The sequence below is a fragment of the Coregonus clupeaformis genome, chromosome 9, assembly GCF_020615455.1.
Source record: "Coregonus clupeaformis isolate EN_2021a chromosome 9, ASM2061545v1, whole genome shotgun sequence".
Classification (NCBI taxonomy): Eukaryota; Metazoa; Chordata; class Actinopteri; order Salmoniformes; family Salmonidae; genus Coregonus; species Coregonus clupeaformis.
In genome coordinates this window covers 10,165,863-10,178,160 of record NC_059200.1, presented here as the reverse complement: position 1 = coordinate 10,178,160, position 12,298 = coordinate 10,165,863, and the positions used below count along the sequence as shown (strand labels likewise).

At 40.3% G+C, this 12,298-nt stretch overlaps 1 protein-coding gene across 2 annotated transcripts; it reads left to right on the top strand.

Moving 5' to 3' along the window:
- The first annotated feature begins 272 nt into the window (after positions 1–272).
- amer1 (APC membrane recruitment protein 1) lies at positions 273–5,653 on the top strand. Of its 2 annotated transcripts, none has more exons than XM_041885904.1 (2): positions 273–377; positions 1,241–5,653. In XM_041885904.1, exon 2 carries the CDS (start codon positions 1,252–1,254, stop codon positions 4,450–4,452), a length of 3,201 nt encoding a protein of 1,066 aa, XP_041741838.1. In that variant the 5' UTR covers positions 273–377; positions 1,241–1,251; the 3' UTR covers positions 4,453–5,653. The 2 variants fall into 2 exon arrangements, with proteins under 2 accessions (XP_041741838.1, XP_041741837.1); XM_041885903.1 differs by having other exon boundaries at positions 1,138–5,653.
- The last annotated feature ends 6,645 nt before the right edge of the window (positions 5,654–12,298 follow it).

The window sequence follows — 12,298 nt, the reverse complement described above, 5'->3', positions numbered from 1 at the left end:
TCTTTTTTTTTTCACGAAATGCATCTGCTATTATTTCTTACAACTGACAAGCTTCTTTATTTCTCGTGTTTTTTTCTTCTTCTAGTATTACATTGTTTTTTGATTATTGCATTGTTGGGTTTTGAGTTTGCAAGAAAGGCATTTGACTGTACTTGTGCATGTGACATTAAAACTTGAAACGTATTATTATTGTATTTTTTTATATAGACGAGAACTAAATTGAAAGACACACATCGCCCTCACTACAACTACCAGAATTCAATGCGCACATGAACAAGAGGCTCGAGATTTAGCTAGTTGCACTGGTTACGCGATTGAACAAAGTTAATCGGATTTATTGTGTATATTGTCGTGGCGTGTAGCCGCCCAACAACAAGGTTGGTTAATTGATATATCTCCCCATCGCCTAAATTTATTGGAAATGTGGTTTGAAAATGGCGAACGTTTCACTCATCATCCAATTATTGTCTTCTAGGCTAGCTAGTTAGCTAACGTAGCTTATCAACTCTGCTGCCTCTGTGTGTATATTTTCCAACAATGGTTGTTACTGTAGCAAGAAAGTAAAATTGTATTTATTGGAAGCAGCTAGCTAGATTAATACAATCACCTCCCTTTCTGAATATTAGCTTGGTAGATGATAACTTGCAGGTAGTTTACGTCCTTCAGCTTTGCAGGCCACACACAAGCTAACGTTAGGCATTAGCTACACATAGCTAGCTTGCTAGCTAAGCTTTGTTGTGGTCCTAACCGGACGACTGTTTGGGTGACAAACGTCACGCTTCTCTGTTTTCTCGCGTAGTGTGTAGCATAGCTTAATTTAGGCCTACATAGCTAATGATTTTGCTTCCAAAACAGGTTGTGATGATAGCTATGCCAAGTTAAAACAGTTTTGGCATGTCCTGTTGTTTATTTATCTGTGCCTACTGTTGCACCTAGATAATGGATAACTTGCTTTACACTTTTTATACAGATAGCATGACACTGCTGTTGTGAAAGGTTTGCCAGATAGATAATTAACTATAAGCGTGTTATTTCCTCTAATGTAAAGAAAGCCAACATGCTTGATGTAGGCCCACCAGTGTATAAAACATAATCTAATCCTTCTATGCTTAATCCTTTATTTGTCCTACATTTCAGAAAAAATGGCAGCAAATGGTTTTGGAGGATGGCTTGGCAGCAGTCTTCTTTGCACCTGATGGTGATGACTGTCATGCTCTCTGTTAATTTCACCTTCCTATAGATTGTGTTGCCATGGAGCCCTGCGGAGGAAATGAGCCAGCAAGTTATACAAAGCATTTGTATGCTGGCTGTGAGCAGACGGCCATAGGTGGCCAGGATTCACAGACTGAGGTAAAGCCTCCATCTGACACATTTGATGCTGGATCCCCAGAGCCTCCGCCATCAGGGAAACTTAAGAGGACTGCCTTAAGATTCTTTGGAGGACGTAAAAGCATTTGTGTTTTGCCCAACTTCTTTGGAGGGAGGAACAAAAATCAGAACAAGTGTTCCTCTAAAAAGGTAGTAAGCAAGAGTAAAACTCATGATGGACTTAGCAAGGCAGGCTGGGAGGACAGTCCGGGTAGTGGATATGTTCCAGCAGGAGATTTTGAGTACCACAGCCAGACTCCTAGCACTTGTTGTAGTGAATCTGGCCACTCTACTGGTGATCATAAATCCTTCTCCCTCCCCCGGCAGAAAAAGGGTTTGAGGGGACTTTTTAACAGCATCAGGCGTCATAGAAAGAATAGAAATTGTGATTTAGAAAAAAATGAAATGGTTGCAATGTCTCATGTCTGCAACAAAGAGGTGCCTATTGCCCAGACGAACATTGACCAAAATGACACTGAGTGCCTGAGCAGTTTTTCTGAATCCAATGTGCCTGTTTCTGCAAATGTCGACGATTGTTTGACTATTGCTCCTGAATGTATTAATGTTGATGTCATAGTGTCTGGGAACGACATGGTGAAACAAGAGAGTGTGGATTCTCTGGTAGGGGAACTGATGAAAGGCGAGGACATGGTAGCAAAGAATGATAACCCAAATAAACACGAAGAGACACTCCATGAAACTACTGAACCTGCTTCTCTCCTGAACACAAACATAGAGTCTACAGTGAACGTCCAGCTGCCAACTGGCTCATCTCAGATGAGCTTGATTTTTGGTGATGTTGCGTCTCTGAAGAGTTTTGACTCACTCACTGGCTGTGGTGACATAATAGCTGATCAAGATGACGACAGTATTGCAGAGAGCACAGTCTCTGGTGAAAGGAGTCGAAATGCAGGCAAACGGAGTTCCTGTTATGTTACCTACCAGGGTGGAGGAGAAGAAATGGCCACCCCTGATGAGGTGGCCGGAGACTATCTCCACGACCTCTGGGAAAATGATGCTGCAGAGGACGTTTGCTATACAGACAGCCAGGAACAAGATTTTTTAGAGCACAGTGAAAGTCCTAGGATGACACCTGAAGAGCCATCTAGCTCCTATAATATGGACATCAGCAGCAACAGCAATGGTGATCTTGAAGTTACAGAGACCACCCTTACATCTGCGGATGTCATGACCCCTCAGAGCGACCATCAAGAGTCAGTTCCTAACAGCGATGAGGGTTACTATGACTCTACCACCCCAGGACAAGATGAAGACGGACGTGACAAAGTTGACAAGATCAGGACGGATAGACTACCAAGGGACAGTTACAGTGGCGATGCTCTGTATGAGCTTTTTGAGCCTGATGACATTCTTATCAGTCCACCTCTTGAAAAATCTAAGCTGCCCGTTCCTGATCCACTTGAGTTTTTAGAAATACCAGCTCAGTGTAGTGATGTAAATGCTATGTTCACTCCTGAAACAGGTCTAATGGAAGAGGACAGGCTAACTTTGATCCAGCAGGACCTTCTCTGTGCGGAGCTGCAAGGCATGTGTAAACCTTCCAAACATCAGGCTCTGTTCACCAAAGGGAGGATCCACCAAGATAATAGCTTTCAGGAAAGCATTTCTAAAGTGAACGCAAAAACTCAAGCCTCTATGAAAGAGGACCAGGTCAACCCAGAGGCTTTGAATAAAAAAGAAAACATCATGCCACATGGATCGCATGCCTTAGAGCAGAGATGTTTCAAAGCCTGTAATGGTGGGAATAGTGAGAAAATGTCAGATGCAGCTTTTAGCTCCCTTGCCTCAAAAACATGTCAATCACAAGAAATGTACCCTGAGCAAAACAAGCCACAGTCACCCCACTTAAGAGGAAATCATGATATTTCTAAAGAAAAAAAGAATGACTTGGAGGATGACCAGACAATTTGCTTCTCCCAAGCCCTAGTGGACTTTACAAAACAGTCACAATTTTATAGTAATTCAACTGAAAGTAAGGGAGGCTCTGAGTCAGGCTCTCCCTTTGCCCAAAACATGCAAGCCCTCCCTGCCATTGTCACATTTGATGTCGTGGACATGGATAACGAGGGGGAATATGACCAGCAGATGGATATGGTAATGGAGGAGGAAGACATCACGTCGCCTTACGAAGTGTTTGAAGAAAGCTACCTGCAAAAGGATGCGTTTGCTGAATGTGACTTACAAATGTTTGACCTCTATGAACAGAGTGTCCTCAGTAATACTTGGGGAATCGCCAGCCTGCCACGTCACCTTAGCCTTACACGAGTCAATCAGTCGAGTCCACTGGCTCCTCTGCCAAGTCCTCTGGCCTTAAATAGGAGGAGTAGATCCCTGGACACAGAGAACTTGGAGTTAGAGATGACTGACATGTATTTAGGGAGTGGGGCAGCACTAGCGTCTTGCCCTAGAACTGAAAGAGACTCAAAGAGGGCGTCCTCACTTCACCGCAAAAAGAACGGACACATTTCCACTTCAGAGAACCGGGACAATAGAAACATGTTGCAGTCATGGCAACCAAAGACTGAGGGGACTGTAACCCACCCAGGAGCAGATGGGAAAATAACAGAGCAGATGCACAGTCTCTATCAAACCCAAGACGGACGCATTGTATCATTCAGTCAGCCTGTCAGTCGAATCCCAAACTGTAAACCTCAACAGATCTCAGCTAGCAAAATGACTGACAGAGTATCCTGTAATTCTATACCTGAGAATACAGGACCGTTGCATAGGCCATCTCATCTTCCTTTGCAGTCAGAATCCTGTCGGCATCAGGCCCCTGGTCGCCCTCATGCCCGCTATGGGAGATCAGATAAGGCATCAGATGGTGGGGGTGAGGCCCTTTTTTACACATCGACCGTTGGCTCTCATCCTTACAATCAACACAGTAAGATGAGGCCAGTGGGGATCACCCATGGAATGCCTCATCTTTACTCTGAGTCTGGGAGTCCTGTAAGCCCAGTGGACTATGAGCAGCAGCCAGACTTCACCAGCAAAGGAAGAAAAGCAGTGGAAATGATGCGCCCTGTTGGATGTAGCAAACACACATCTGGAGCAAATCCCTAAAAATGGGATGAAACCTCTTCTACAGTTAGCATATAGGCCTGTATCCCACGTTTTCATACTATGTGCCACCAAAGACACACCATCTAGTACGTTTACATCACCGAAAATTTAATGATTGTCTGTTACCGTTATCACACATTGCAAATATGCTGTTTTGATTGATAAGCTATTGTATTTCAATGTGATGTACAAGCCTTAGAATTTGTGTTGCAATGGATAAGGAAGCCTGTGCTGTTCTATCATGCTGCGTTATCTTGTGAACAGTCATCACAATACAGACTCTCCCATGCAATCTTTCATGTTCAGGCCTGAGTATACCTTGCATTTGCTCAGCCCAGCATTAGGCTACACAAATCACATTTATTACACATTGGTAGCTAAACTACATGGTCTTTTCACTCTGTCAAAAGTTGTATGTAGCCTTTAGTATTTTTTAATGACTTTCTTTACAGAAAGCTGTTTACTGCAGTCTCTGTGCTAGTACACTATTATGATGGTATTAGATTGTAATTGTGATGCATTTATAAGATGCAGCCTCAACATGCAGTTTTGGATAGCAGGTCAATTAACCTTTTTTAGATATCAAATGTAGGGGGAACTGCATCGATAATGTCTTACATTTTTGTAAAACTGATTTTGTTGGTAGGCTATAAACTGTATGTTACAATGTGTTTTGCATTTAGAATTTATTTCATCTTGCATCAGTTAACAGAAAGAGAATGGTTAGGCTATATGTTACTTTTATTTTTGGTTGACAGAATCTGATATCTGAAAATAATGCTTTGTTCTTTAGATTTGTATTCTGTAGTACCTCTGTAAGTATTCTAAAAAGTGATGTTGAATTTGTATTCACAACCGATCCATCTGCTGAGAACTGGTATAGATAGATTTTACTCAGATAATCGTAACTCAACTGTCTGCTGGCAAAGTCTGTGAAATTGTAAATGACGTTCGTCATCATGCTGGTTGGCATTTTGGGATATTGCCCCAGTCACCATTTTGTCTAGTGCTATGAAGAGTAAAATGCTGCCTTGCACTTAAATCATTGATACATTTGTTTTGTTTGTAGATAAAAAGACAAAAAACAAGGGGATGGTTGGTATATTTTTTTTATTGCCGATTTTAGAAGATTCTTTAATGTTCCATATTTCTGTGATTATCATACTATTGTCCGACCTTTTCAATATATTATACTCATTGACCAACTCTCTGCATTTGTTTCTACATCTCAGCACTTTCTTTTCTACACCACATTGTCTGTTTCGTCTGTAAGACCTGTCCTGACTACAGTTAGTTTTATTTATTTGCTGAGCACATGGCTACATGTTTAACTTTGTATTTTGAGCATTAATACATCTTATCATAATTCTTGTCTTTAAAGTGGCAATCTGCAGTTCCAACAATAACAAAGTGGCAACCCCGCCACTGATCTGGTAAACAGCTGAGGGATGAGGCAGAAGAAATGTAACCACTTTCAAACTCATGGACAGACCTAATATGTATATAAGGACTGGCCATCCATGATATCAAAATTATAGTTTTAACCATGTTTTTAGGCTATACAGTGTTCGTTTACTTTTAGCTACATTAATTACAAACAAAGGAGTAAAACATTTTATTTTGGGTTCTGATTTGGTATGGCAGTTGAAGTAAGCTCATGGGGCATCTTTAAGTTTTATTCTTCAAGAATATAAATTAATTTAAAGTCTACAAATGTATGTAACTGCTGCAGATTGCCCCTTGTTAAGTTTGATTTTCTCTACATTATTGTTATTTGTCAGCTGTTACAACGGAATTTGTTGTGGTAAGCCATCTGTGACAATTTCATGCCCAAAGATTAGTTTCCCCATGTTGACAAAACAATTATGGGAGTTTTAGTCTGTGTTTTTGCTCTCTCTGGCTTTGACAGAGGGCACATCTGTAATCGTATCAGTTCACTTTTTGAACTATAAGGAATAGGCTATATACCTATGTATCAGTCACAATTTCTTGATTTGTCACGTACACTCCAAAGCAGCTGGTATGAATGAAAGCAAATATGGTCAAGTTGCTATGCCTACATGTAGCATATACAGTGGGGTCTGAAATTATTGACACCCTTGATAAAGTTGAGCAAAAATTACTATAAAAGAAATAATTCAAATACTGTGTTATATTGTATGTTAACATTGGGAAAATATGTGATTTTATACTAATACAATCGCTCAGAGAAAGAGATTTTGTTTAACAAGGTAGGGGTCAAATTATTGATACCCCTGTTTTTAATACCTTTCAATACCTCACCGGCACTGAGCCTTTTTGTCAAATGTTTTATGAGTTGGAGAACACATTGGGAGGGATCTTAGACCACCATACAGAATACTTCCAAATCCTTGATATATATTGTCTGCGCCTATGGACTGCCCTCTTCAATTCAAACCACAGGTTTTCAATGGCTTTCAAGTCCGGAGACAGTGACGGCCATTGCAAAATGTTGATTTTGGGGCCAACAAACATTTTTTTTTTTTTTTTTATGTGTTCTTGGGGTTATTGTCTAGTTGGAAGATCTACGTGCGGCCAAGTTTCAGCCTCCTGGCAGAAGCAACCAGGTTTTGGGCTAAAATATCCAGGTACTGGGTAAAGTTTGATGCTGTGTTGACCTTAACAAGTGCCCCAGGACCAGTGGAAGCAAAATAGTCCCGTAACATCAAAGATCCACCACCATATTTGACAGTAGGTATGTTTTTTCTTTCTGCTCATGCATTCTCATTTCGACGCCAACCCCACCACTGGTGTACATTTACATTTTAGTCATTTAGCAGACGCTCTTATCCAGAGCGACTTACGGTTAGTGAGTGCATACATTTTCATACTGGCCCCCCGTGGGAAACGAACCCACAACCCTGGCTTTGCAAGCACCATGCTCTACCAACTGAGCTACAGGGGACATGGCCAAAGAGCTCTATTTTCATATCATCCAACAAATGTAAGTGCCTGGAGTTTGCTAAATGGCATTGGCACTTGGATTGGAATTGATGCTTTGGTCAGATTACATGAAAATATAGCTCTTTGGCCACGCACACAAGTGATGGGTTTGGCGTCAGTGAGAATGTAGGCCTACATATCTGTAGAACAAGAGACACTACCCTCTGCTGGACAAAAAACGTTACAACAGCAAATGAGACCTCAACAATCCAGGAGTATACAATCCTGGACCTATTGATGGCGCTAACAGCCAATAGCTGATGTTTGGGTTGGAGCTGGCCAATGCTGAAATAGAAGAACATTGAGGTCGGTTTGAAGTTTAATCTGTTGTGAGCAAGCCTCCAAATTCCTCCCCATTTGCTGTACAACCATAGACTCTAGGCTACCCACTGAGCACACCACATCATTTCAACATGGACATTTTTTTTAAATATTTGGTTGAGATGTTGATCAGTGAGATTTCAACCTTTATTCATCCACTCAAAAAGACAGCCAGAAGTTTTTTGAATTCCCAATGTTATCACTATGCTCGCAACCAAATTCCAATGGGAAAACAATGTCTCATTTTTGGCTCAATTATCTAAATGTGTTATCACTGCACTTTCAACCATTTAAAAGCACAACAAAGTTCAAATGGGAATTCAATGTCAGATATTTTGTATTTATTATACAACAACTTAATGTGTTATCACAGTGCTTCATCTAATAGCACAACCCAATGACCTGGATTGCAGTTGAGATTACATTAAAGTACAAAGTGCAAGTGATCAATGGTTTTGAGATTCTGTACAGATTATTATAGCAGTTGTGAAGATCTCTACAAACCTGCGACCTTTGCATGCTGTCTTGAACATGCACGCTTTCTATGATTACATAAGAAGACGTAGTTACAATAACCTTAAAATGTGGCCATGGATGTATTACTCATTTTAAGGTTGAATGAATACTGTTACATTAGTTTGTAAGATAGCCTTAACTTTATTGCAAAAGTGATATTGAATTTTGTTTGGTTGTCGATGCAACCAAATATCAACATTTGAAGGAGCAAAGTTAAAGAAATAGGATTAAATCAAATAATGTTTATTTAACGTTTGATTTGATCTAGTCCTATTCTTTAACTTAGATTTTTGGTTGAGATGGAGATGGGAATCCAACATATCATTATTAATTTGTAGACAGTGGCACGAATGGAACTATCCAAGAAGAAGATATACATCTTCAAATGTTGATATTTGGTTGTGTTGACAACTAAACACAATTCGATATCCAGTTTGTCTATGTTGGATTCACGTCTCCATCTTAACCAAAGATCAAAGTTAAAGAATACGACTAAATAAAATGCACTTTAAATACAGTTTGACTTGATTTAGTCCTATTGTTTAACTTTTATTTTTGTTTGAGATGGAGATGTGAATCCAACATATTAATTATTAACTTGAAGATTAAATGTGAAATCAAATCAAAGAAAATGTTATTTGTCACATGCGCCGAATACAACAGGTGTAGACCTTACAGTGAAATGCTTACTTACAAGCCCTTAACCAACAATGCAGTTTTAAGAAAAATAAGTGATGAGTAAAAAAAATAATAATAATGAAAGAGCAGCAGTAAAATAACAGTAGCGAGGCTATATACAGGGGGTACCGGTACAGAGTCAATGTGCGGGGGCGCAGGTTAGTCGAGGTAATTCAAGTAATATGTACATGTAGGTAGAGTTAAAGTGACTATACATAGATAATAAACAGAGAGTAGCAGCAGCGTAAAAGAGGGAGCGGGGGAACAATGCAAATAGTCCGAGTAGCCATTTGATTAGCTGTTCAGGAGTCTTATCGCTTGGGGGTAGAAGCTGTTAAGAAGCCTTTCAGACCTAGACTTGGCGCTCCGGTACCGCTTGCCGTGTGGTAGCAGAGAGAACAGTCTATGACTTGGGTGGCTGGAGTCTTTGACAATTTTTAGGGCCTTCCTCTGACACAGCCTGGTATAGAGGTCCTGGATGGCAGGAAGCTTGGCCCCAGTGATGTATTGGGCCGTATGCACTACCCTCTGTAATCAACCAAAGCTTGAAACCCTAGGCCTATATGTATTGTCTATTTTTAGTTGAACCCTAGGTTGAATTGGAACAATACAGTAGCTGTTGATGACTTCGCAAATGTTATATATGGGCCTAAATAGTATCATTGATGATTTGACAAAGTATGGTTACATTTTATTTTATTTGCTCTCTTAAACCTAGTTAACCTACCCTTTGGAATTACTTCAATAGCAACAATTAATCTATTTAGTTATTAAGAGATCTCTCAATGAATATTCTCAAGATAGTAGTTAGTGACAAAAACCAAAGCTAAGCAGGGCTGGGCATGGATAAAACCCTGGATGGGAGGCTGAATGGATAGCTGTAGATGGATCTACTTTCCAGTAGGCAGTGCTGACTATAGTTTTTTTTTCTGATGGTGGCTATAACGTTGAAGATCTGACGTTGTCTCGAAGGTACAAATTCCGTGGTTGTCATTTTCAAATCCAATGTATTTTCCACATAGATTCCACGTCACAATACATTGACAAATTATGTTGAAACAGCGATTCAACCAGTCTGTGCCCAGTAGGTTTTGTGTTAACTGGATTTGCAGTGAGAGGGAGCAGATTGAGTACCATGGCATAATAGTTTGAAGCCTACTTCACAAATAATATGTAAGAGTCAGTGTGGTAGTGTTGACAAAACACCTGGAACTACAAGATAAAGGATAAAATGTGTCGCCACTGGAAAAATACTTGGAAATGCATCAAATGAAATGTCACACCCTGACCAGAATTCAGTAGGCTACACCATAAAGCTTGAGTATGATTACAATACAGTTATTAATCTTTGCGTATTTACACTACCAGTCAAAAGTTTGGACACACCTACTCATTCAAGGGTTTTTCTTTATTTGTACTATTTTTTACATTGTAGAATAATAGTGAAGACATCAAACTATGAAGTAACACATATGGAATCATGTAGTAACCAAAAAAGTGTTAAACAAATCAAAATATATTTTATATTTGAGATTCTTCAAATACCCACCCTTTGCCTTGATGACAGCTTTGCACACTCTTGGCATTCTCTCAACCAGCTTCATGAGGTAGTCACCTGGAATGCATTTAAATTAACAGGTGTGCCTTCTTAAAAGTTAATTTGTGGAATTGATTTCCTTCTTAATGTGTTTGAGCCAATCAGTTGTGTTGTGACAAGGTAGTGGGGGTATACAGAAGATAGCCCTATTTGGTAAAATACCAAGTCTATATCATGGCAAGAACAGCTCAAATAAGCAAAGAGAAATTACAGTCCATCATTACTTTAAGACATGAAGGTCAGTCAATATGGAACATTTCAAGAACTTTTAAAGTTTCTTCAAGTGCAGTCGCAAAAACCATCAAGCGCTATAATGAAACTGGCTCTCATGTGGACCGCCACAGGAATGGAAGACCCAGAGCTACCTCTGCTGCAGAGGACAAGTTCATTAGACTTAACAGCCTCAGAAATTGGAGCCCAAACAAATGCTTCACAGAGTTCAAGTCACAGACACATCTCAACATCAACTGTTCAGAGGGGACTGTGAATCAGGCCTTCGTGGTCGAATTACTACAAAGAAACCACTACTAAAGGACACCAGTAAGAAGAAGAGACCTGCTTGGCCCAAGAAACACGACCAATGGACATTAGACTAGTGTAAATTTGTCCTTTGATCTGGAGTCCAAATTTGAGATTTTTGGTTCCAACCGTTGTGTCTTAGTGAAACGCGGTGTGGGTGAACAGATGATCTCCGCATGTGTAGTTCCCACCGTAAAGCATGGAGGAGGAGGTGTTATGGTGTGGGGGTGCTTTGCTGGTGACACTGTCTGTGAATTATTTCGAATTCAAGGCACACTTAACCAGCATGGCTACCACAGCATTCTGCAGCGATACGCCATCCCATCTGGTTTGGGTTTAGTGGGACTATCATTTGTTTTTCAACAGGACAATGACCCAACACACCTCCAGGCTGTGTAAGGGCTATTTGACCAAGAAGGAGAGTGATGGAGTGCTGCATCAGATGACCTGGCCTCCACAATCCCCCGACCTCAACCCAATTGAGATAGTTCGGGATGAGTCGGACGGCAGAGTGAAGGAAAAGCAGCCAACAAGTGCTCAGCATATGTGGGAACTCCTTCAAGACTGGAAAAGCATTCCAGGTGAAGCTGGTTGAGATAATGCCAAGAGTGTGCAAAGCTGTCATAAAGGCAAAGGGTGGCTATTTGAAGAATCTCAAATATAAAATATATTTTGATTTGTTTAACACTTTTCTGGTTACTACATGATTCCATATGTGTTATTTCATAGTTTTGATGTCTTCACTATTATTCTACAATGTAGAAAATAGTCAAAATAAAGAAAAAACCTTGAATGAGTAGGTGTGTCCAAACTTTTGACTGGTACTGTATGTGCGACTGTCTTTTGTGTCCAAACCATGAGAGAATTGCTATTTTCCTGAGTTATGTAATTCCTTGTGCTCCCTGAACTGTAAACACATTGAGATGATGGGAAATGCTACTCTTAAGGTTGCCTGGCTGTCATCCAAGACCTTTTGCGGCCAACTACTGTGCTCAACCACGCTGTCTCCAGAGGAGTTGCGACACAGGAAACTGGAATTATTATTGTTTTTGCTCCTGATTTAGATAAGTGTGTATAGGCCTATGTGGATATATAGAGAGAAACTGAAAGCTCTATGTGATGTTAATTTAATAGAACACATTTGAACATTAACAATTGAACAAAATAAAAATGTGAACTGGACTGTGACACTATTTGAGGTATACGTGGGCCAAGGCTGGGTCACTGCAGCGTAGTGCATCCACTACAAAA

Bases quoted from the DNA above. Each gene is read 5' to 3' on its own strand.
- amer1 (XM_041885904.1), top strand. From the start codon at position 1,252: ATGGAGCCCTGCGGAGGAAATGAGCCAGCAAGTTATACAAAGCATTTG.